The following is a 26476-nucleotide window of genomic DNA, read 5'->3' on the forward strand; positions in this document are numbered from 1 at the left end:
CGGCCGGGTGGCAGCAGCTCGCGCTTGTTGAGAGGCGCGATCCCGGCGGCCACTTGCATGATGGTGATGAATTTCTTGTACTTCATTTTAAAAGTTCTGTGGTTCTTCTCCGTTCCTTAGATCTACAGAGGCTCTCAGCGACACTCAACCTTCCCGGTTACCAACTATAACGTCACTACATTTCCGACAAAGCTAAGTACATTCTCACTGAAAGCAGTAAATAGTCATTTTTCTATTAGACCCATCATCTGCAGCAGTGAATCGGTCCTGCTGTGTGGAATCTCATAGATGCACATTTCGTTCTCCTCGTAGGACAAGAGAGGGAAAAGAGAGAGCGAGAGAGAATACAACCACCACGTTGGGCAGAGCGTCACTCTTACATAACTCTGGAGATCTCAAACATTAGTCTAATGAAAATGCTGTGAGGGGGGATAATTGTGGTACTAAGCCGTGACAGATCATGGATGCACCCTGGCCTGTTTCTCTGTAATCCCTCCACCGCTGCTGGCTTAGCCTGCGCCCATTATCACCCATCCACCATCACACATACATGCACACATATGTACACGATTTGTCTGTTCGCAAACAAACCACCCTAGAGATGATTTTCAGCATGTAACTTTGGTGCAGGGATGGAGTAACCCCGCATCCAGGCCTTTTCCTCCACCCAGTGTCATGAAAGTATTGTCCAGTGGTTTGTGGACTGGATTATGGGCAGGACAAGATTGTGCTGCCAAAGCGCAGGGGCTCTAAAATCCCCTCCACACTCATCCAAATCACATAAAGCCCTGCAAATGAAACCGTCTAAATTAAGGTTACAAACGTATGGTTTGTTTAAATGTGTAAGGCAGGTCACGTTTTGACAGAGCAGCTCTGGTAAGGTCCACTCAACTGCAAAAACTACCAAGACTCATCAGTTAGACCTCAGACCAGAAACAGGATTATTCCACAGAGTGTGATGTTGTGTGCTGGCAGACGAGCAGCAAAAGACCTGAGCTGCCATAATACGGTAAAGTGAAGGCCAACAAAAATGTGGGGGAAAAAAACAAAAACAAAATTTGCTAATGTAAGAGAATAACATTTGATCTAGAAATATATAGCTATTTATAGCAATTTATATTTTCAACAAAAAAAAATTCAGTTGTTTGACGACATTCAATATTTGCTCTTAAATGGCCTAAAAGGGTGCTTTTTTCATTTAGAAAAAAACATTTAAACCAAAAAGCCACTGAAAACTAGATTCTAGATGTTTAATTATTATTTAATAATATTTCTAATACATAAATCTTTCTTAAAAAAAAACTAATAAAATGTATGAACTATTTGCAAGATGGGGTTGCAGAACAAGTCTAATGACTTCAATATATGTAACAGAAAAATAACAAGTACATTAAAATATTCAGAACGCTACTTAATACTGGAAGCAAATATAATTCCAAAATCTAAAGACATCCTTGTCATGGATTTCTGATTTTAATATTTTGTGAATCTTTGGTTTCATTCATAACTGTCATTCAAATGATTTTTTAATATATCGGCCACGCTGCACTCTAAATTGATAATCCAATATTGACTGTCAACTACAATTACCACAATAAGACTTCTGTATTTTCTTAGATGTGATCATAAACCAAGTTGCCACATTTTGTAAATGCTATCTTATTCTTAAGTTTTTTTTTGGTAAACTAATAAAAAGTAATACTAAAAGCGATCTACTAGAGTAAACAAACATGAATCAAAGCACCTTCCAGTATCAACACAAATGGCAGCTGAATCACATACTATAAATGGTACAGTCAGCATGACGTGCTGAAGTCTGTTGTGACCTCACTCACACAGACAAGCCCTTATACGTCTGCACACGGCCACGGCTCTCATTACACTTACATTAGACATAATAATAGCACTTACACAATATCACTGCTGGTGTAACCACTTCACACTACAGCAGTTTCAGAGACACAATAAAAGGCGCATTTAACAACATTTTTTTTAAATATATATTTTGAAGAAAATTGGTAACCAAATTATTTTGGTGACTGTTGACTAAATAACATTCTTCAAAATATAAATAATATTCTTTTATGCTCCACAGAAGAAAGAAAGTCATGCAGGTTTTGGAACAACATGAAGGTGAATAAATTCATTTTTGGTAGAACTATCCCTTTAATGTGTCATTCATACAGCACAACTTTAAGTTTAATACTAAGGATTTAGTGTTTGTTTAAAACACAATATGAAGAATAGTCTTTAGCAAGTACTACTACTAATAACTGAGAAATGCACCAGTAGTCATATCCTGCTGATACTGTATTGTGTACTTCCAAACTGTTGACCTACATGAACAAATGAACTTTGTCCTCCACTCTGACACAATGTAAAAGCTGCTCGGGCACGTCAGACTCAGTCCAAACGTGAACACATTCTGTAATACGCCTGAGGAACATTAAATAGCACCAGTATCAGAGGTCTTTCCTATTATATGAAAGGCAGACACATCGAATAACATATTCAGACCAGTCTCATCCTGAACATTATTTTGTAGAAGATACAAAAATGCACCAGTATTAATAACACCATAAGATTCTTAATATCTAGAAACTTCTGCCAGGCTTGCCCGAATATACTTAGATATTTCTAAGAATGCTCATCTAATGAATTTTACAGCGTAAAGTTCAGAAAATCCCTAAAGTCTGCTCAAGTGGATTATGAACTCAAATGCATTATGAAACCAGATGTAACAAAAGGGATTCACCGTTTTCAGTGGTTCACTATTTTTTGTCTACTGATTCTGCTGGGCTCATATTAAATGTAAGCAAACAACATTATGTTTTAAACCTTGTAGAAATGTCAGAAATTCACAGGTAAATGATTTTGTGTATTCTCATGTATTTCGACTATTGTCCAAGTCTTTAATGCCTTTACGTAAGCGGAGCGTGGCAGTGTAAGCCGCAGTCTTCCCCATGTGTTCGGCGCATGCAGAATCACGTCTACATTATGCAATGCACATATGTAATGCCGTTCTCTGACAGATGTATATTCAATCCTCAGATAAATCATTTCATATTTCAATCACACCACAGAAAGCTTCACTGAGTAAAAATATGTATAGACCTGTAATAACAATGTTTATTTCAGATTGTTGTGGCTTTGAACAAATTGCACTTGCATTACACAATATAAATATTATCACGGCTTTAAGATTTTAAGGATCATTACTTTTGATGCATGAAAAGTTATATTATGGTTAGTTGTGTTATTCTGGGTTTATTTTCCAAAACAGCACCTAAAAGGAAACACTCATGTTATTTGTCCCTTTCTAACCACTGCTGTCCTCATGTGAGTCACTGTCCATGACGAATGACAGAAAGACACTAGAGGTGTGGCACTGAACACAGAATAACGTTTCACGTGCTACTCATGTACAGTTACACTTCAGAGAATAATTGAGATTGCTTTTTTCTCTTTTGTTCACCAAAACTGCATTGATTTGATTAAAAATGCAGTAAAAATTATTTCATGCTGATTTGGTGCTTAACTTGATCAGTTATTATTGTTACTCAATTAATAATAATAATTATTATGAATGTTGAAAATTGTTTTTCCTACTTAATAGTTTTATCTCAACTGAAATAATTTTTGAGGGTTCTTTGATAAATAGAAATTCTTTGAAATAATCTTTTGTAAGATTAAAAATCTTAATTACCCCACAATTTTTGGATAGTTGTGTATTACGGTTTACACAAAAATATTAAACGACAAATTGTTTTCAATTAAATATTATATAATAATAAGAAGAAGTGTTTATTGAGCAACAAATGATTTCTGAAGGATCATGTGACACTGAAGACTGGAGTAATGATGCCTTGTAATAAAATTGCATTTTAAAATATATTCAAACAGAAAACAGTTATTTAAAATTGTAATAATATAACAGTTTTTACTGTACTTTTTAAACAAATAAATACAGCCATGAAGAGACCTCATTCAAAAACTTTTTTTTTTTTAAATCGTTGTATATCATTTCCTGTTTTATGTTTTTAAACACTGTAAAAAGTGATAAGTTGACTTAACTTAATAATTTTAAGTAAATTATCATTTAAAAAATAATAATTTAAGTGAATTGTCAAGTTCACTTAACTTTGTTTTTATTATTATTATTTACTTAATTTTAAGGCAACGGGTTTCCTCAATTTTTTTTTATTTAAGTCAACTTATCACTTTTTACAGTGTACATGTTATTAGCTTTGGCAGACAAGTTCAAATATAAGCAGTTATTATTATTATGAAAATGGGCCTAATCAAGATTATGCGAAACTACTACAGCAAGAAGCTCTTCTTTTGAATACATTTTCGTAGACTTTTTGTAAGTTTCTCAATTGTTTACAATTGGAAAATTCAATCGATTAATCATACAATATATGCGTTTACCAAGAACAAGTGTACAATAGTTTAGTTAAGCGTCTCAGAATCGCAGCGTGTTGATATGAAGCTAAACTCGAGGGCGCAATCACTGAAGTTTCGTGAGAGACATGCAGGGCAGGAACACAGATCATTTAGGCCTAAAACACGCTGCCAACCGCGTTCAAGAGAACACGAAATCAAATTCAAGTCTTCACTAAAGTTCACATTAATGTGTAGGCTTACATTATCTAAAAGCAGCAGTTTTATGTTCATATGACATTACTCAAGTTTTAATCCGCCTCCTCCCCGAAACAATAGACAGCCGAAACCAGTCAACAGGGAAACGCGACAAAAACAACAAAACTCCTCCAGAGTGAGTGAAAGCACGTACCTTTAGAGGAGCAGGTACTGAAGAGCCATGGACTCTGACAGACACACGCGGGCTTCGGTGGGGTCTATATGTGACTGGACACTTAAACAGAAAGACTGAACAGCTCGAGTCTGTGTACAATCCCAGATTTCCTGAGTCTTCCAGGTATGGGCGTGTCCACGAGCGCGCAGGTGAGTCCAACAGCGCATTCCCAGATGACCACGTGACCACGTCCATACCTGACCAGCGGATTTAATCAAGCCTCCATATGTCATCTTTAAAGTCTGATGATTTAAAAGTATTGTGTCGTGACTAGATGCTTTCTTCTTTCTGAAATGTAGTGGTCAATCTTGTAGGAAATCTTGTTATCATAAGAGTCAGAATAGGACATGTAATTAATACATTTAATACATTTTAAAATGTTTTTTTTTTAAAATGTTTATATATATATATATATATATATATATATATATATATATATATATATATATATATACATACATTAAAAAAAAACATTTTAAAATTTATATATATATATATATATATATATACACACACACACACACACACACACACACACACATATATATTGCAATAAGAATGTTGATTCAAGCAACACAACTTGAGGATTTTAAAATTAATTTATATGATTAAAAAACATTTAAATATAAAGATAGGGAAATTGATAATGCAAATAGGCCTAAAGCTAAATGTCACAATATGCGTATTTGAGCAGCTAGATGTTGTGAGTGATTTTAACTACATACTTATTCAAAGTTACCACTTTAGTACAGTTTTTATTTTTTAAATCACTTTAAGCATTTCTTAACATCTGAATTATTCAGGAATAGGCCTATTACATCACAATGTAGCCTGAAAATCCTAATCAATAAATATGATTAATGCAGGGAATAATTAACTTCATAAACCATCTTTAAAAACATTTTACTTTTCTTTTTTTTTAAATATTTTTTCTAAAAATATGCAAATGATCTTTTAAGAGGGCCTTTATCTCCTTGTAATAAAAATGTAAATATATAATACAATATATAATTTGCATAATATATTGATTTGAAGAAAGCCACATCTTTACATTACTATATTTAAAAAATCAAATGCTACAACTCTTAATCAAAGATCATTGTCTAAATGAGACAAACAACACCAATGCACCCCCTAGTGGACTGTATGCGACTATTGCAAACAGTGAAAACACATTCACTATAGCATGCACTATTACTTTTCATATTTCATTTTGTTATAACCATGAATAAACATTAGAATAGCTTAAAATAAAATTATTGGTGTGTTAATATGTTTTGCAGCTCTTCAGGCACGTGATTGCTATCTATTCACATGATGCTCGTGTATAACAGAAAAAGTGGAGAAGTTCTTGTGAAGATGCAGCATTTAATAGCAATTATAAACATTCTACATCAAAGCACATTTAATTCATATATTACTCTAATTAAAATACATTTAAATTAAAATACATTTTATAAAGCATTTTTAAAGATTTATGGTTTTTAACATCTAAACCCATGTAAATCTTTACACAAAGTAACATTAACCATTACAATACCCCAGCGTCACTACATTATGCTGATTGTGCGTCAAAATCACATGACCAAACATAATATTCAATCCATTTTCACTACTGACAATGTTACTAATATTTGGTACTAGTAACTGTACTGTAATGATCCGATGAAATGAAATCATTACTCACACAATACAAGTCAGGAGTGCTCAGAACATAATTATACCAGGATTATTATATAATAAACCTATTTCTCTGTTTGATACATGCTTTAATCAGGCATCACGCCTTTAGCATGCATACCAACCAGTGCGTTACAGCACACTGGACTAAAGGGAGTGTAACTATTATTATTCAACAATCTTGTGCTTGCAAGTGGGTACAAAGTGCACAGACAGTGTAAGGCACTGCAGTACTATAGTGTGGCAATCGCTCTGCCATCCTTTCTAACATAAGGCCTTTCTCAGTCCATGTGAATTAGCAGCTAGAGATATCCGTTGTGCAAAATTGTGACAGCATGTCCACTGTTTCTCAGTCTTATAGATGTTTGGATGATCTGGTCCACTTCAGAAGGCCTCATGCATCACTAAAACAGAAAACAATATGAGCCATAAACACGGATCTGGAGCGACTGACACAAAAGAGTTTGAGTTCCAGGGGAACTTGATCATGTGTCATTTAATGAGAGCCAATATCAATACTGACCAAGTAGACGTCCAGACCGGACTCAGGTGTGCTCGGCAGTGAGTTTGAAGCAGGAAGAGTGATATCCTCTAATGCAAGAGTTGAGCTGGACGTCCTATAATCATCTCTGAGGACAAACAACACAGTGGCATCAGTCAAACGAAAAGGTATGTGCCAATCACATCATGTTTATAGCTAAAAAAAGAAGAGGAAGCTCTGTGAAGAAATATGGAAGTTTACGAAGACCTTTTTAGTTGAACTAATACGTCTGTCTGATGGGAAAGTGTGTGGGTTTATACGTAAACACCTGTTCTCTGAATCTGTTTGCGGTTCAGTCTTCACATCATCTAGAGAGGAAGAAGAAGACATAGTGGCGGCTGAAATCGCTGGGTTGAGTCTGTTGGAGCTCGGAATCACATCAGGTTTCTGAGAGGAGTGTGTTTCTGTCGAAAAGAAGCAGCATTGGAAGAAATGATCAATCTTGAATGTTTTGAATGGTACCCATTGTGAAGCAAAAGTATACTTTAGCATATGTTTAAAAAGATTGGTTACTGCAGAAATAATGTATTATAGTTTAAATTTATATTAGTGCTGTCAAACGATTAATCGCGATTAATCGCATCCAAAATAAAAGTTTTTGTTTAAATAATGTGTGTGTGTGTTCTGAGTATATTTATTATGTATATAAAAACACACACACATGCATGTATATATTTCAGTATAAAAATATGTTACGTTTATATATTAAATATATTTATATATAATATAAATTATATGAAAATAAATATATACATGTAAATACATGTAAATATTTTCAAAATATATACTGTTTGTGTGTGTGTGTATTTATATATACATAATAAATATACACAGTACACACATATATTATGTAAACAAAACTTTTATTTTGGATGCGATTAATCACAATTAATCATTTGACAGCACTAAATTTTATATTAAATGCAATTAGTTGAACTTTAGTGTGCTTTTTTGACATCTTCATATGTAATTTCATAAATATTTCTATTGTCTTTGAGATATGGTTAAAGTGTACTGATGAATGTACTGACAAGTATTTATGACAAACTAAAATATACTTTGATCTCAGTTTTATTGAAACTTGTATTCTATTTAATTACACACATTTGTAATGATGAAGTTGCAATTTAAAATAAATTTACTTTAAATTTAATGCATGTTAACAATACAATAAGTACTTTACATGTGCTTTAGCATGCTAGCCAACACTTTAAAATAAGTGCACTTCTTCTTTTGATGTGCTGACTGACATACTAAAGCATATTAAAGCATAATGATTAAAAATTACTTTAATCTTTTCATTTGACATTATTACAAAGTTCCCTTTATTAAAAAAAAATCTACTGTATTAAGAAACAGTGTCTATTTAAGTACACTTAAGTGATCTTATATTAATATTATAATATGTATTTGCAAGTACAGTTTAAAAAAAATATATATACTTCTTGTAATATTTGAAGAACACTACAAGTGCACATTTAATACAATTAAACACACTTTTTTCCACAAGGGATAAAATAGTGTTATTTCAACAAAGAGATCGATTAACAATTTTAGTTCACACAAAAATTTGAATTCTGTCATTATTTACTCACACTCATAATATTCGTAACTCCACCTCAAAAATAACTGTATGCAGGTTTGGAACGGATGAGTAAGTAATGACAGAGTGTTCATTTTATTGGGTGAACTGCTCCTTAAAATAAAAAATGTATGATTTTTAAATGTGTATATTAGTGAATTTCTCATCAAAGTCAATAAGCACCTGTATCATCGAGGTTTTCGAGGCTTTGTGCCCTCCTCTCTTCTTGACTCTCTTCTTTTAAAGTCGACAGAACTTCCTGTGAGGCCCACCTACACGGCTGGATAGAGTTCTTCTTCCTTCTCGAGGATGCACCACGGAGAGCTAAAAGTAAAAAGAAAGAGAGAAAAATGTGAGATGTAGTATAGCATTTTAAATGATCCTGTTCCATTGAAAATAATAAAGAAGCATCAAACGTACGCTGAATCTTTTTAAATACTGTGGTGCCCATGAACTTCAGGAATCTGTCGGCGTAGAAATTCGGTCTATGGACAGATACTGTGTCCTAGAATGCAAAGTAGTAAGGAGCCATAAATCATGATAATGGTCAAACAGAAGTATATAAAAATAGATTTAATGAAAAAAAGAAAAATACATACGCCATCATGCACAAGAGCCTTCCATGAGTGTTCAACCTTCTTTATAAATCTGTATATAAGTATTCAAATTTTTTGTCATCTTTAATGAATATTAATTAATGTGAATTATTCTCATCTTTGTCAGGTGATTCATACCTGTAGGACTGCAGGATATCAATGATCCCCAGAAAGATCAACAACTTCTCATCTTTGTGTTTAGCAGGGATGCCACCCAATCTAGAACAAAAACACATGATTACTTCAAAACCAATACAAAGTCAGTCATAAAATGTATTGAAAATATTTTAGCAACATGATGGGAATATTTTCAGCTTTTCAAAATTACCCCCCTTTTTAACCAATTAGATATTCAGAGAAGTTTTGTATATATATACGGTAAAAATTTTAAATGTCTCACCAAGGATGAATTTATTTGACCAAAAATACAGTAAAACTAATAATATTGTGAAATATTATTACAATTTAAAATAAGTTTTCTATTTGAATATATACTAAAATGTAATTTATTCTTGCGATCAAAGCTGAATTTTCAGCATCATTACTCCAGTCTTCAGTGTCACCTGATCCTTCAGAAATCATAATAATTTTCCAATATCATTCTAAAGAAACATTTCCGATTATCAATGCTGAAAACAGTTGTGCTGCTTCATATTTCTGTGGAAACTGTGATAGTTTTATTTTCAGGATTCTTTGACAAATAGAAATTTCAAAAAGCAGCATTTATTTGAAACAGAAATGTAACAATGCAAAAACTGTAACAATGTCTTTACTGCCGTCATGTTCACTTTTGGTTTCAGTTTCGTTTTCATGGACTTTTAGTTTGTATCACCTTGTTTTCATGTGTTTTGTTCCTGTTTCCTTTGTTCTATAGTTTCCACAGTTACTCATTGGTTCATTGATTACATTCGCTTGTATCTTGTTTACTTCCTCATCAGCCGGTGTGTTTATACATCCTCAGTTTCCTCAGTCCTTTGTTCGGTATCGTCTTTGCATGTTTTGTGTAAAGCTGATTGCTTTCACCTAAGACCTAAATTACTGATGTTATGAGGTTCTCTTTCACAGCTGATTGCGTTTCAATAGCTTAAAATCACTTGTTTTTAAACGGAAATGCTTAAAAATGCATACAAACTATACGTTTTCATGACTACATAGCACAGCAACATCACGTGAGCGTGTAACCGCGATAGTGAAGATAGTCCAAGATCTCCACCAGTTGAAAACAATTCTACTGGTTAGTTGTGTCTACCGGCACCCCTACACTGTAAAAAAAAAAAAAGTTGAGCCAAATTAAAATTTTAAGGCAACCAGCTTCAGCAGATTTTTGAGTTTTCTCAACTTGTCGTTTTAAGTTTATACAACAAAAATTTGAGAATCTCCCACAAAAATAAGTTGAGCAAACTCAAAAATCTGCTGAAGCTGGTTGCATTAAAATTTTAAGTTGGCTCAATTTTTTTTTTTTTTTTTTACAGTGTACATGATAACTGCCACTTTCAACCTATTTAATGCATCCTTACTTAAAAATAAAAATATAAATCTTAATTTCTTTACAAACATATTTCTGAGTCTGACCCCAAACATTTGAACAGTAGTGTACATACAAATATTCAGATTGGTTGACATGTCTTTGAAAGATAGATTTTTGGAGAAAGGGCGTGTGGTAAAAGTTTACAAAACAACTTTGTCTTTAATTTCTGTTTACTCTGCAAACGGAGCAGCTCCACTCACGTGTCGTCATCGGCATCAGTAAGAAGCTCGCCTGCTTTGCCGTCTCCTTGAATGGATTCGCGGGCTGTGGAGTACAGGACCTTCTGCCCACCCTGGCGCTTACTGTCCCCTATCCCGCCTCTCCCTCTCAGCTTCCTGTCCAGAACATGGATGCCCAGCAGCAAACTGTAGTCCATGATTTTAAAGCTTTCCAGCACCTGTGGAACAAAGTGAATGGAAATCACAACCACATATAATACTGAAGAGCTCTTCAGCGATCAACAACTCGACTCACCCGACAATCTCTCTGAAGAGTCTTCATCAAGGCGTTGTATGTGTCTGCGTCAAAGTAAAGACCTTCGTGCATCTCCTGGAAGTCCAGATCTTTAAAGGTCGGGGAGGATTTGGTGCGCTCCTTCCGTGACGCTCTGCGTTTGTAAGTAGAGCCCTTTAAGTCATATTTGTAGTGCATTTTCAAAGAGCGAGGCAGAACGTTGTTCATCACCACCAATCGGATATTAACGCCGCTACACTGAATACAGTACAGCCCGTAAAACTTCGGTAAAAGGGTCCTCGGGTTCTGATTCAGATTCTGAAATCAGGAAGGACAGATCAGTTTAAAATATTAGAAGAGCTTACCGGTGTAAAAAATACTGTAAATTTAATGTAAAATTGTTAGCATGCATAATTTTTGCAATGTTTTTAAAAATGATTCATTTATTAATATTTTAAACCGACAGGCCTAATATTTATTGTTTTTAATGTGTTTCAGTGTGTAGGGTAGTCCTTTATTTCCTTAATAAATGAACTGCAAATATGAGCAACTGTATTGAGACAGCAGTGTATAGTGCAGTTTCTTGCTTATTGTTGTGGTGATTGTGTGGCTCACCATGTAGTAACCTGGAAGCAGCTTCTGCAGAAATTCAGCTTCTTTGTGCTGCACGGTCTTTATGATAAACTCATCATCACTGGTTAAGTAAAACCATGAACTACTCGCTCCGGGGTTTGACAGCTCTATCAGAGGCTCTTTACAAATAGAGTACTGCAGATGAAAAAAGATGCATTATTAATGTAGATTCTACAGAAACCACAAGAGCAAGTGCATTTGGATCATTTTCAAATTGTTTCATTTCAGTTCTGTTATTGCTCACTAAATCTAAAACTATTTTTAAAAAATTAATAATTGAAATAAAGCAGTTTTATATTTATATACATATATATATATATATATACACACAAGTCAAAATACTAAATTTACTACAAATGAAATTAATATAAATTAACACTAAATAGAAATTTTAATTAATAATATAAAATAATAAAAATGGCATATGAAATATGAAAATACATATATATACAGTGGGGCAAAAAAGTATTTAGTCAGCCACCAATTGTGCAAGTTCTCCCACTTAAAAAGATGAGAGAGGCCTGTAATTTTCATCATAGGTATACCTCAACTATGAGAGACAAAATGAGAAAAAAATCCAGAAAATCACATTGTAGGATTTTTAAAGAATTAATTGGTAAATTCCTCGGTAAAATAAGTATTTGGTCACCTACAAACAAGCAAGATTTCTGGCTCTCACAGACCTGTAACTTCTTCTTTAAGAGGCTCCTCTGTCCTCCACTCGTTACCTGTATTAATGGCATCTGTTTGAACTCGTTATCAGTATAAAAGACACCTGTCCACAACCTCAAACAGTCCAACTCCAAACTCCACCATGGCTAAGACCAAAGAGCTGTCAAAGGACACCAGAAACAAAATTGTAGACCTGCACCAGGCTGGGAAGACTGAATCTGCAATAGGTAAGCAGCTTGGTGTGAAGAAATCAACTGTGGGAGCAATTATTAGAAAATGGAAGACATACAAGACCACTGATAATCTCCTCGATCTGGGGCTCCATGCAAGATCTCACCCCGTGGGGTCAAAATGATCACAAGAACTGTGAGCAAAAATCCCAGAACCACACGGGGGACCTAGTGAATGACCTGCAGAGAGCTGGGACCAAAGTAACAAAGGCTACCATCAGTAACACACTGCGCCGCCAGGGACTCAAATCCTGCAGTGCCAGACGTGTCCCCTGCTTAAGCCAGTACATGTCCGGCCCGTCTGAAGTTTGCTAGAGAGCATTTGGATGATCCAGAAGAGGATTGGGAGAATGTCATATGGTCAGATGAAACCAAAATAGAACTTTTTGGTAAAAACTCAACTTGTCGTGTTTGGAGGAGAAAGAATGCTGAGTTGCATCCAAAGAACACCATACCTACTGTGAAGCATGGGGTGGAAACATCATGCTTTGGGGCTGTTTTTCTGCAAAGGGACCAGGACGACTGATCCGTAAACGAAAGAATGAATGGGGCCATGTATCGTGAGATTTTGAGTGAAAACCTCCTTCCATCAGCAAGGGCATTGAAGATGAAACGTGGCTGGGTCTTTCAGCATGACAATGATCCCAAACACACCACCCGGGCAACGAAGGAGTGTCTTCGTAAGAAGCATTTCAAGGTCCTGGAGTGGCCTAGCCAGTCTCCAGATCTCAAGCCCATCGAAAATCTTTGGAGGGAGTTGAAAGTCTGTCTTACCCAGCAACAGCCACAAAACATTACTGCTCTAGAGGAGATCTGCATGGAGGAATGGGCCAAAATACCAGCAACAGTGTGTGAAAACCTTGTGAAGACTTACAGAAAACGTTTGACCTCTGTCATTGCCAACAAAGGGTATATAACAAAGTATTGAGTTGAAATTTTGTTATTGACCAAATACTTATTTTACACCATAATTTGCAAATAAATTCTTTAAAAATCCTACAATGTGATTTTCTGGATTTTTTTTTCTCATTTTGTCTCTCATAGTTGAGGTATACCTATGATGAAAATTACAGGCCTCTCTCATCTTTTTAAGTGGGAGAACTTGCACAATTGGTGGCTGACTAAATACTTTTTTGCCCCACTGTATATAAAATAATATTTAATTTCATGACTTTGCCCTAATATAATTTACAGGATGATAAACTTCATTTTACATTATTTATAATTTATTTCATATATTTATTATACATCAAATATTTATTATATATTTTTATGGTAACTCTTTATTTTAAGGTCCAATTCTCACTATTAACTAGTTGCTTATTAGCATGCATATTACTAGCATATTGGCTGTTTATTAGTATCTAGAAAGCACATATTAATGCATTTTTCTGCATGACCATATGTTAGGTCCCTTAATCCACCACATACCTAAATTTAACAACTACCTTACTAACTATACGCAGCAAATTAGGAGTTTCCTGAGGGAAAACTCTTAGTTAATAGTGAATATGTGTTCCCTATTCTAAAGTGTAACCATTTTTATTATATATATTCATAGAGTAATTTCAAATAAATAAAACATCAATTATATTCAACATTAATTTTATAATTTTTTTCACCCATTAGCATGTCCAATTTTTGGACATTTTTGTGGCAAATTAGATTTTTTTTGAAAGTTCAGCAGTAATTTTTTAGATGAAACAATATTTTTTCTTCACTGTTTCCTGAGAATGATCTGCTTACCATCTAGAATTTCATGATTCTTGACAGTAAATCATTTCATCATCTTTCATGATTATATTAGTAAGTCTCGTGAGGTTTCTTGGTCTTACCAAATAATCGTCTGGTTTAATCCCAAAGAGCTCCCTAAAGTAACGGAAAGCCAAGGGAGCATAGTTTTTAAAGCGAAAGTCAGGGTAATGGTGAGCTGGAGTCAGATTACTGCCTTCACTGAAAGACAAAAATATTTGACACAATATTTAAAAACTGTGTTATTAAAATATATGTAGCTCTGTTTCAAAACCTATAGTGACTCTATTCAGCATTGTTAGGAATCAACCAATTACCAACCAATCACAAAAGATATTCAGCTGTAATAATTAATTTTGCAGTAGATATTAAACAAACTACTACAACAGAACTGTTGACATTTGGAACAGAGTCATTGTATCTCAGTGTTTGCATAATGAGTCTATGGCAACCACACATTACATCTGTCAATACCTCGGAAGAAAGACGCTCTCAACAACGTAGAAGTCTTGCATGAGAACATCTCTGTCTGGTTTGGAGGTCATGTTGCCGACTGTGTACCCGATGCCGAGCTGGATGGCTCCTCTCAAGGCTTCAGCTGTGGGCTGGAGACAAACACACGCAGAAAATGAATGTAAAACAGCCTCAGATCATGAGCAAATACTGAAACGTACAGGAAAAGCAGTCATCACTCCGCAGAGATAACGCCATCCTTATCAGCACTAAAAACACACATGGGAGGAAGTTGAAGACAAGGAAGTTGAGGCATATGGCCACGTTTGAGGCCTGGTTTTACAAGATGTCATTTACTGCTAGAGTGTAACAATGAGAGCAATTACTTAGCAACGCCCCAGCAACCACCCACAACGAATTAGGACTTTGATGCATACTGCAGACAGTGTAAAAATACTGTTTTATCAAGCAGTTACAGTACTAGTATCCCTCCACACAACCTCATAAACTCATAAAATTTTCATAAACAAAAATTTTGAAGAGAAATCCCAGACTAATAAAGACCCTACTTGCATGTAGATCAAAGGCCTCAACTATTAAAAAAATGCATTAAGATTATATTACATTGTATTTTGTATTAAGAAATCATGCACAATTCAATCACAATTAAGCACATTTCATCACCAAATTCTTGTTAATGTAATGTACCCGGACACTTATATTATTATTATTATTATTATTATTGTATTGTTGTTTTTCCTCAATAATGATTCAAATTAGATTCTCATAATACATTATGGAAAATAATCCTGTCCAGACAAAAAAAAAAAAAAAAAAAAAAATAAAATAAAATAAAATAAAATAAAATAAAATAAAATAAAATAAAATAAAATAAAATAAAATAAAATAAAATAAAATAAAATAAAATAAAATAAAATAAAATAAAATAAAATAAAATAAAATAAAATAAAATTAAATTAAATTAAAAATAAAAGGTAGTACCTTAAATACTTCCCTAGTGAAAAAATAATATGTGGAAAATAAATATACTAAAATGTATCTGAAATACATTGATTTCATGCTAAGGACACTACAAATACATTTATTTATGTACTTATTAAAAATTTCCTGCAATTGTACTTTTGGTATACTAAACAGGTATACTTAGTCTGCTAAACTGAAACAACTAATTTTGTACCTAATATATTTTAATTTTGTGGAAGCAATACTGAAGTACAAATATAGAAATACTGAAGTATATTTGATTGTGCTAAAGTGGAACTATTGCAAGTATACTTCAGGTACACTTTAAATATCTTGCATTAAAACACTGATATTATTCAAAGATCATACAATCCTTATCAATAGTGATATTAAAACACATTTTAGGCTTAATATTAAGAAATGTGCACTGTGCAATAAAGAAATACTCCGAATAAAGTTTAATTATAATTTTTATATCTGTAAGTCTCAAGCAATATGTCAGTAGCCCCCAGTTTCACAAACAAGGCTTAAGCCTACTCCTAGACTAAAATGTAAGTCTGAGCTGTTTCAACTAAAATAAACTTGCACTGACTGATCTTAAAACATATCAGTGCCATTGTTTTGCACACCAGTAATGTTTTTTTTTCTAAGGCACATTTATAAAATCATTTTCCTAATTGAACAATGGCCTAATCCTGGCTTAGTCTAAGCCTTGTCTGTGAAACCGGGCCTAAATGTGTTAATAGATTTGAACTATACTTAGTATGAAATAAATGTATTTTAAATATATTACTTTTTTACTAGGGTTAATATTAATACTTTATATATAATAAGAAACATATTTATTTTTCAGTCAGTCAAATTATAATTACTTACTGAATTAATAAACTTTTAATTTATTATTTTTTATTATTTAAAATAATTTATTATTTAAAAAATTCACATTGTAATGATAAGATGTTGTGGAGTCGCTGCTTAATATGAAAATAATCTTTATGGATTTCTAATTTTTTTTTTTGATTTGTGGGTGAAGATATGATATGCTATATGCATAAATATGAAAATATGAACATATCCATATTCTGTACATACACTTTTTGTGAGATTTATACAATGTACACATTTTTTTCTCTTAAACCTGTCCTTTTTTGTTCTAGCACTTTGTCTACAGGAAATGACAAAAAAATATTTAAAGCCTACAAGTCTTTTTGTGGGCAAATATTTCCTAATATCCCTAATATCATAGGCCTCCTGATGTATGGTACACATGGCATGACACACGGGCAAAGTGTGCTCACCGTTACATAAGACTCAGCAGGAAAACAGCATTTCAGACCACAAGTATGACAAATCAGAGTGGGATATGCAAAATTCAAATCCCACTAAATCCCAAAAGAGCTTACAGCACAAACGCTACATTGTGCCACAGAAAAATATGTTGGGTTGAGCAAAAATAATCTATTGCACACAAAGGCCTCGAAACCGGACAGAAAAGAAAATGACTAATCATTTCTCCTAAACAATGAAAATAAGCACAGAGATGCTTGCCAATGACTCCTGCTTCTCAGATTTTCCTCCTTATAAGACCTCATGTGTCCCATATGAGTTTCACAAGAAATATGCCTAAATATTTTTTCTGCTTCAGCCAGTAATAAATAAAATGAGAAGTGGAAAGAAACTAAATCATTTCATCAGTTGATCATTGATACACACAGATAAAACATTGCGCTGTATTTTACACACCTTTTTGTGGTCTTTGCCCCCAGTTTTTTGAGGTCTTCCACCTCCGGTCTCGTCTGTCGTTGAACTCATCTATTAATTAAAGTAAATATACAAAATACATAACAATGAGAATCGTAAAAATTGCAATATGAATGTCTCAAGGCCCTAAAATGATCAAATCAACATAATAATAGCGTACTATTAAAATAAGAATATGCAAAGGTAACTTCAACTGTGAGCACTGTGCACTTTATCAAACAGGAAATGAAGTCATGTGATGTTCCTGTTCTTGGTTGAACTCAACGCTGCTGATGCAAAGAGATGCAACTCTAAAGCAACTCATTAGAAAGAGACTCAAGTTTCCTCCTGACATGATTGAAATGTTTCGGTCTGACCGTATCTGAATGATGCAGCATATGCAGGATATAGTTGCAGTTCTGCTTAGTGACAGGATGTTGATAGCAAACAGAGGAGGGAAAACACATGCAAAATGTAATATTTTTCCTTTCAAACAGCAGTGCTCTATTCAAATGAAGCTGTCAATAGCCTCAGGGACCATAAAAGCTGTTTGTCTATATGAGTGAATGTTACTAAAAATGTCTGGGTTTCATTTCACCCAAAAGTGGAGGAATAAAGTACTTAATTTAAAATAGATAGATAGATAGATAGATAGATAAAATAAAATCCTTATGAATCAGTAATAATAATAATAATTATTATTATTATTATTAATTTATTTATAATCCTTAGGAAGTAGTTAATGCATAATGCATGATTTATTATTATTATTATTATTAATTAATTCATAATCCTTAAGAATTAATTAATGCATAATGCATGAATTATTAATAATAATAATAATAATTTATAATCCTTAAGAATTAGTTAATGCATAATGCATTCATGCATGTAATTATTATTATTATTATTATTTTTATTTATTTTTTAGGTAAAAAGTAACAAATCTGTTTCACTGATTATTAATATTTGAAAAACTACAATACAAATCAAAGTCATGCGGTGCAACCAACATATAAGGTGCATCCCAAATCGCATACTTATGCACTATTCTATGACATTTTGTAGTATAAATACTGCGAGTAGTTTGTTAACACTGAAAATTCCAAAAATAAAAAGTGCACTTTAAATACCCGGATGATGCACTTAAATAACTGAAAAAAACGAAGTGTGGAATGTTGAACACTCCATGCACTCAACAGGGGCTATCAGACTCCGATTATTAATGACAAAATAACCTTATATAATTCATGCACTACATGGTTGAGTGCATAGTGCATAAGTGCATAGTGTATAAGTGCATAGTATATAGTGAGTCATTTGAAATTGTGAAACATGCAGGAAAAACCACACCTGAAATACCATAGCAACACCCTAGCAACCACCCACAACACCTTTGCACCTTGTTGATTACTTTTCTTTATGCAAAATAAAATGTCTTACTTTTTTCATTCTGATTTTGGAGTGAAATACAACCCAGGCAAGTTGTTAGCAGGTTTTGGGAGACACATAAACACATAAACACAAATGCTTAACTGTATACACCACTTTGGCCAATTTTGTGTTCAGAACTCAAACCTTTTACACTCTCAGAAAAGTTATACCTTTCGGGGTACAGACCCTTTTCACTTGTGCAGAAATTTTAAAAGATCAACTATGCATCTTATATGCATCTTATTTACCCCTAAACGTTTCATAGTAGTACTTTAAGTACCATATTACTACTAAATAAAGTACTGATAGCACTATTTAGGAGTAGATAAAGTACAAAGTTGTCCTTTTAAGTGTACTTCCCCAGTGACAAGCTGTTGCGCCCTTAAAGATAAACATTTTGCACTTTTTTCTGACAGCTTGGCATTTTCCTTACCTTGTAAACCGCTCTGCTGTTCATTAGATGTTAGAGTTGCTGCATATCCAGCCAAAAATGACTCCAGGCGTCTAGTGCAGGAAGAATAAATAGAACATGAGTAGGTGTCAGGGGTCTGTCAGTGACTGATACTGAAAGTGAAAGACATTAAGAAAATGCACAAGCGAAGGAAATAGAGTGCTATAGTGAAAGTAAACAAAGATGGAAAGAATATGTTTATGAAGGAAATGGAATAAGTGAGCATTTAAAGCTATTTATACACGCATTACACACATGGCAAGTGCTGTGTGAGGCTCAATCGTTCCAGAAATGACAGATCACATGCCCACACGCCACCGAATGTTATAAAACAGACTCTGCAAGATATTCAAATCCAACGGACGATGAGTACAGCCTGTTTCCCATCAATAATCTGATGGCAGAGCCACTAAACAAACATGTTTCTCATGACGATGAGTTCCTAGTTAGAAAACATCTCAAAGCATCACACAGCATTGCAGGTTTTGATTAGCCTATACAGGCATTATTTGATGTTGAAAGCTCCTTCGTTGACATCAACAGAACTCAAGAACCCATATTTGGCTTGCTAATAGAGATGAGAAATGAGTTGTACATACCTCAGCGACACTAACTGCTACAAACCAACACGGCAGCTAGTGGCTTAAAGTTTTCCGTACTGACCGGCTCCTCGCAGTAAACACTAATATCAAAGTAGACGGATTTGCAATTAATCAATCTTACCTAAGACGGCCTGGTTCTCAAAGTCCCTGCCCACAAAATAAGCAAACAATCGCGGCCATAAGTAAGTACGTAAGAGTCCTGATTCTTGAGGCATGGCCTGCAAGGTAAGGAGGATATTGCTTAAGGCGCTATTGTTTTCACGGCTTTGCTGATTTGCTCATATCTGTGTCAGCGCTGAGGGTAATCGGATATACAGGGCACAAAGCTATAAACATTGAACTTTATTATACTTTGTGCATCATAAACAGTAACCTGAATTTATGACCAATTTCAGACATTTAACATTGCTCAGCACTGAATCCAGGATTTTAAAATGAATGGCGGGCATATTAGGATATTAAAATTGTGTTCTCTTGAAAACAATAGGCTACATAGTGAATATTACATACAGTACAGTACATTCAGTATATATAAATGCAAACAGAATCACAACAACCATAAAAAGTAGTAATATCAACATAATTATTAGTGCTGTATGCTCCAGACACAATATGAATGGTGGGTCAGTGCTCTTTTTCATCTGAATATATTAATTCTTTCAATTCATACATAAAATGACTTGGATATGCCTCTTCTACGATAAGCATTTTTTAAAATTTCTTAATTAAAATTTATTTTGATATATATTTTAAATTTTGTGGGACATGGAGTTAAAAAAAATTCCAGGGTGTGTGTGTGTGTGTATATATATATATATATATATATATATAAAGGCAGCGGCTTTTTTATTTCCACTAAAATAGTGGAAATAGTGATGGATGCTATTTATACTAAATTGATTTACACTAAGTGAAAATAGCAGCATTTTCTTTGCAATAAGATAAATAGTAGTATTAGTATTGTAGTACATTATAAAACAGTATGCAATAATAAACTATTGAGCGTAAATTATCATATTTATATATCATATAAAATTATTAAAGGAGTCATGACGCGAGAAACCATATTTCCCTTGATCTTTTGACACAGAAGAGGTCTTTGTATGCTTAATACATCATGCAAGTTTCATAACTTAAAATGTCCTCATCATCAATAAAAAAGCATTTATGTAATAACTCTCAGAAAACGGCTCGTTTTGCATCCGAGGTGCAATGTGATGTCACCCCGGCACAGTCGTTTGCATATGACCGCCTCCAGCGCAAGACATCGACGAATAGTCATCTTCTCACCATAGGCCCCGCCCACTGGTGTTCAGTCGCTCAACAACTTGACTCTTGATCACGCTGCATGCGAGTGTCACGTCGTTTCAAAAGTAAATAGAAATTACAATCACTGGCACTATCTTGTCAACACTGGATACAGTATACAGATGCGTGTTTGCTTTCTGACAAAGTCCACGCGCTCGAGTCTGTCGTCAGGACAAATGGAGCGAAAGAATGTTTGCTTTGACGCGCTTGGTTTAAAGAGCTCGTTCGTGTCTTTGTAAAGATATCAGAAGGATCTCAGCATAAGGAGCAAGTGGATGGTTTATTTTTATTGGCATCCTGGATCGTGTCTGACAATTTTGTTTTGTAAACGAGGCACAGTGTCATGGAGAGTTCACAAAGAAACATTTGTTGAAAGATGAAGCGGCACTAGATCTGACTTCAGCTATCCTCACAAACCATAAGTTAATGATTTCATAATAATACATAATACTGTTTCCTATGCTGTGACGTTAGCCAATCATAACAGTGGCTGATTACTGACAAGCCTTAAAGGATACACCCCTTAAAAACAGGTCGTTTTAGAGAGAGGGTCAGAATGAGGGTTAAAATAATAATTTTTCCATATTTGTTTTTTTTTTTTTAACATTATAAGTAAACATATTAAAATAAATTAAATTAAAATAAAATCTATGTCATGAGCCCTTTAAATAGATGCCATTATTATTTTTATTGGGAGAATAACGCCCTCCCTAACACTACCTGATAACACTTTGTTATTAAATACCAGCGAGGCACTTTATTTCTACTTTCTGAATATTTCCTTCACTTTTTATTGAGAATAAATGCCTTTCCGATCTGAAATGGGATGGGAAAAGGGAGAAGAACGAGTTTGGCAAAAGGCGAGTTCGAACTCATCAAATTGTCAATTGTGTCAAACGTTTCCGCCACACACCTTCCTCTTTATGCCACTTCTGCTGTTGTATATCAAGCGACATTTGTAAAGTTGTCTATTCCAACCAGACACCGGTGGGCAGAGTTAGTGTAAATAGCCTCTGCCAATACACTCTTAAAAATAAAGGTGCTTAAAAGGTTCTTCACAGCGATGCCATAGAAGCGCCATTTTTGGTTCCACAAAGAACCATCTCTTTCTTACCTTTTTATAATCTGAAAAACCTTCTTTCGCCACAAAGAACCTTTTGTGAAACAGAAAGGTTCTTCAGATGTTAAAGGTTCTTTATGGAACCATTTAGACAAAAAGGTTCTTCTATGGCATTCGTGAAGCACCTTTATTTTTAAGAGTGTAAAAATGAGTTCGCTAATCTTTTATTATTACTTAAAAAAAAAAAAAACTAATTAATTTCACTGCTTGCTTATTCATAGTTGATAAGCTTGGTTGTCTGGCAAATTAAAGTCATGTAGTGCAACCAACATATAGAAACAGGAAAAAACCAAAGTTCTAGCAACCACATAGCAACACCCTAGCAACAGAAACTTAGGATTTTGGTGATGGCAGTGGGATTCTTTGATTTTTTCTTGATTTCTTGGGATTTTTACCACTATGTAATACCCTAACAACCATTCAGAACACCCTAGAAACCATATAGCAACACTACTTTTAAGAAAGTATAAAATCTGTTTCCTTATTGGTATTGCTTAAGTGTTCTCACAGCTTGTATGAAGTGTTATACATAAATGAATGTGTCACAAGCTATTAAGGTCAATGTAAGGTCATAAACAAGCAGTTGCATAATAAGCACATACTTCTTAAGGATCAGACTAAAGAAATATTGATTTATATAACAAGAACTAAAAAAAGGTTTAGTTATTTAAATTTGACTCTCAAATCAAAATCAAATGTGTAATAGTATATAGTCAATATTACTGTTCCTAAAAGGATTCTATAGAAATAATTGAAGCTCAGAAACACCACATGGTCCGAGGCTTTCCCAGTTTAGATTTCCCGACCCCTATTTCCAACTCCCATGACCCAATGATTGCATAACTGGTAACAAGCCAGTACATTATATGTATGGGTAGACTTAAAAAAAGCCTATCTATAAATCTCTCAACTGGCTAGACGGAAACATAAATGGAAATTTTCCAGGGCAGCCGTTTTAAAACCTGGATGTTCTCGAGGGTCTAATCGTGTTTTTCAGACAGGGAACAAAGCGTTTGCCAGAAATAAGGATATTTGCAAGCCAAATCACAGGACGGCAGGATTAGCAGGGCTGAAATTTCCTCAAATCCTACAAAGTGGCCAATAACCTAATTTTTTTAAACTATCACATCATCATTACACCCTCACACCCGGCCTGGACTGAAACAATAGGTCTTTATCAGTGGGGAGAGGCGTGGATTCGCGCACAGAAGCGTAATGGCTGTTTGCATTTGGCGTGGAGTGAGGGGAACGCAAATGACACATGAGTCATGACATCGACGATCACATGACCCGCACAGATCGCCTCTGTAAACACGGGGCACCTATAAAACAGAGCACTAGTCTCTGAATTAAATGCAGGACAGTAACCAACACAGATGATACTAATGTAAACAATGGTGTAAATAGGATACACAAATGAGATGAAACAAAAGCAGCTTTTGGAGATCAAGACGTCAGATAGTTGCTGTGGCAACTATAAATACATTTATTGCATACTAAGTATAGTTCAAATCTATTAACATATTTAATGACATAACGCTTGAGACTTACTGATATAAAAATTATAATTAAACTTTATTTGGAGTACTATTTGTGCACAATGCACATTTCTTAATATTAAGCCTAAAATGTGTTTTAATGTCACTATTGATGAGGATTGAATGATCTTTGAATAATAGCGGTCTTTAAATGCAAGATATTTAAACTGTACATGAAGTATACTGTCAATAGTTCCACTTTAGCACAATCAAATATACGTCAGTATATCTTCAGCATTACTTCTACACAATTAAAGTGCATTAAGAACAAAATGAATTGTTCCAATTTAGCAGACTTTAAGTATACCAGTTTAGTATACTAAAAGTACAATTGCAGGTTATTTTTATTGAGTATTTTAGTATATTTATTTTTCACTAGGGCATACATGGAATACAGTTCCATCTACTATACTATCATTAATAATCATATACTTGTACACTCTTAAAAACAATTTTTGGGTTCCTGAAAGAAACTTTCAGTGAACAGTTCTGAAAAGAACCATTTTTTTTTCAGAACCATCAATGACAATAAAGCACCTTTATTTTTAAGTGTGTACGCTAACATAGATCTGCTAGCATAGATCCATATTATGTCTATAATACATCCATCCATGATATGAATGTTTAAGATACAGAGATTATCTGCATCTGTTGATAATCATGCCTTCTCATTCCACTTAAAAAAGTGAAAACATGCAATTGTTACCTATTTCTACTCGATCTGACCCTTAAAAACTTGTTGGAGGTCACTAGATGCTGTATGGTTGATTCAGCCATATTTATTTATTTATTTATTTATTTTTTAACTAAATATAGACACTTATTTTAAATGTTATCATATATATATATATATATATATATATATATATATATATATATATATGTTGTTTTTTTTTTTTTTAACAGTAGTTCAAGTTCTGCTTTCAATTTTCTTGGAATGATTTTGAGTAAAATTTGTGTAAAGTAAATTATAAATTAGGAAATTCTGTATGTTATTACGGAGTTCCCTGGAACCGCTCATTCTGATTGGTCAGTGGCTTTCTGTGGTCAAATACTTTTGTATAATGACGCTAATGACCATTGTCCTTCTAATGACTTTTCATGTCCTTCTGTGTACTTCCTTTTTAGCATAATAAAAAACCCACTGCAAATCAACATTTCACATCTATATATCAGTATTTATTTCATAACCAGAGTAATAATAGTAATAATATACAGTAAGTCATTATGACACAATAGACCCCTTCAGGATGGTTTATTTTGTGTAATAACTGGTTGACTGAACTATATCCTTTACATTTTGGTCATTTTAGTGCTCACTCTGCCTATTGACAGCTGGATAATATAGTGCATTTTTTTTTTTTTTGTGAATTATGAATGAATATTGTGATAAATAATTGATTAAATGTAGATATTCAGATACACTGTGTTATACACAATGCCAACCATCAATCACCCTGCTGTCTATATCTGCATCGACCATTAAAAAACACCCAGTGGGCGAACACTTCAACCTTGTAATTTCCAGCCCACCATTCAATTACTAACATCAGTCTGTGATGTAACATTAATTTCTTTAAACTTTTAGCTGCATAACATGCAAAGTATCCGAGGCTCGGGCGCAAATGTCGAAGAGCGTTTGAGGAAGTACATCCTTCTCTACAACTAAACCACCTTCCCTCAGAACAAAGTGCAGCCCTGCGGTTTAGTCATTAGGTTTGAACAGTTTTAATGCAGAATATGAAAGCAAAGCACACTAATGGTGTTAAGCAACACAGAAACCCCGTTCAGCCTTTTAACAAAATAAACATTTTCGGTTTAATGTGTTACTATTAAACATTATGAACAAAATATGATTCTCCTCTCTATGATCATTAAAACGCGGTGTGTGTGCTGCGCGTGAGAGCTCATATGTCAGAATGTCAGCTCGTAACTACATCAAAAAAAAAAAATTAAGCAAGCAATATGGAATAGAAAAGAAAAGTATAGCGATATTGAGCTTACCTTCGGTGTTTTTCTGAGAAAAAATAAATGTAGCCTGTTAGTAAAAAAATGTATTTCATTAAGTCATGGTTTGTTTCTCAGTGACATCTGCGAGCGTGTCGAGCTTGGCTTTGACTGTCAAACTCTCTCCGCCCACGCGCACGCGCACGCAGAGCGCTGCCTCCTTGCAGCATATACATATTAAAAATGTTTTCAGTTTAGCGAGGGAAACAAGGATTGTCAACGACTGAAACAGTCTAGTCAGCCCAAGCTCAAAAAACGTGATGTCTGAAACGTTTTATCTTTGACCTGCCCACTTTTTGAGCCATGCACTGAACACTGAATATTTATTTATTTCTTCTGAATGATTTTTTTTTTTA

The 26476-nt window shown here is 34.0% G+C and overlaps 2 protein-coding genes across 4 annotated transcripts in view; both read right to left on the bottom strand.

Annotated features, from left to right (window-relative positions):
* tjp2a (tight junction protein 2a (zona occludens 2)) overlaps nucleotides 1-4986 on the bottom strand; it is a 29057-nt gene extending 24071 nt beyond the window's left edge. The window contains exon 1 of the mRNA XM_058789818.1: nucleotides 4796-4986. The gene's annotated coding sequence lies outside the window, so the exon portion shown is untranslated. The remainder of the gene's footprint in view (nucleotides 1-4795) is intronic.
* A 1376-nt stretch (nucleotides 4987-6362) lies between these two features.
* Nucleotides 6363-26267, bottom strand: pip5k1ba (phosphatidylinositol-4-phosphate 5-kinase, type I, beta a). 3 transcript variants are annotated; one of them, XM_058790156.1, is made up of 15 exons: nucleotides 26118-26266; nucleotides 19528-19598; nucleotides 17664-17732; nucleotides 14958-15088; nucleotides 14567-14684; nucleotides 11812-11964; nucleotides 11218-11514; nucleotides 10944-11140; nucleotides 9354-9434; nucleotides 9219-9267; nucleotides 9040-9124; nucleotides 8803-8943; nucleotides 7306-7441; nucleotides 7020-7125; nucleotides 6363-6900 (listed from the first exon to the last, which is right to left on the bottom strand). In XM_058790156.1, exons 2-15 carry the CDS (start codon nucleotides 19549-19551, stop codon nucleotides 6898-6900), a joined length of 1590 nt encoding a protein of 529 aa, XP_058646139.1. In that variant the 5' UTR covers nucleotides 19552-19598; nucleotides 26118-26266; the 3' UTR covers nucleotides 6363-6897. The 3 variants fall into 3 exon arrangements, 1 of the variants encoding a protein (XP_058646139.1); XR_009273217.1 differs by having other exon boundaries at nucleotides 7020-7441; nucleotides 26118-26267; XR_009273218.1 differs by lacking the exon at nucleotides 26118-26266 and adding an exon at nucleotides 20145-20873 and having other exon boundaries at nucleotides 7020-7441.
* Between the last annotated feature and the right edge of the window lie 209 nt (nucleotides 26268-26476).

The sequence above is a fragment of the Onychostoma macrolepis genome, chromosome 10 (genome assembly GCF_012432095.1).
Source record: "Onychostoma macrolepis isolate SWU-2019 chromosome 10, ASM1243209v1, whole genome shotgun sequence".
NCBI lineage: Eukaryota > Metazoa > Chordata > Actinopteri > Cypriniformes > Cyprinidae > Onychostoma > Onychostoma macrolepis.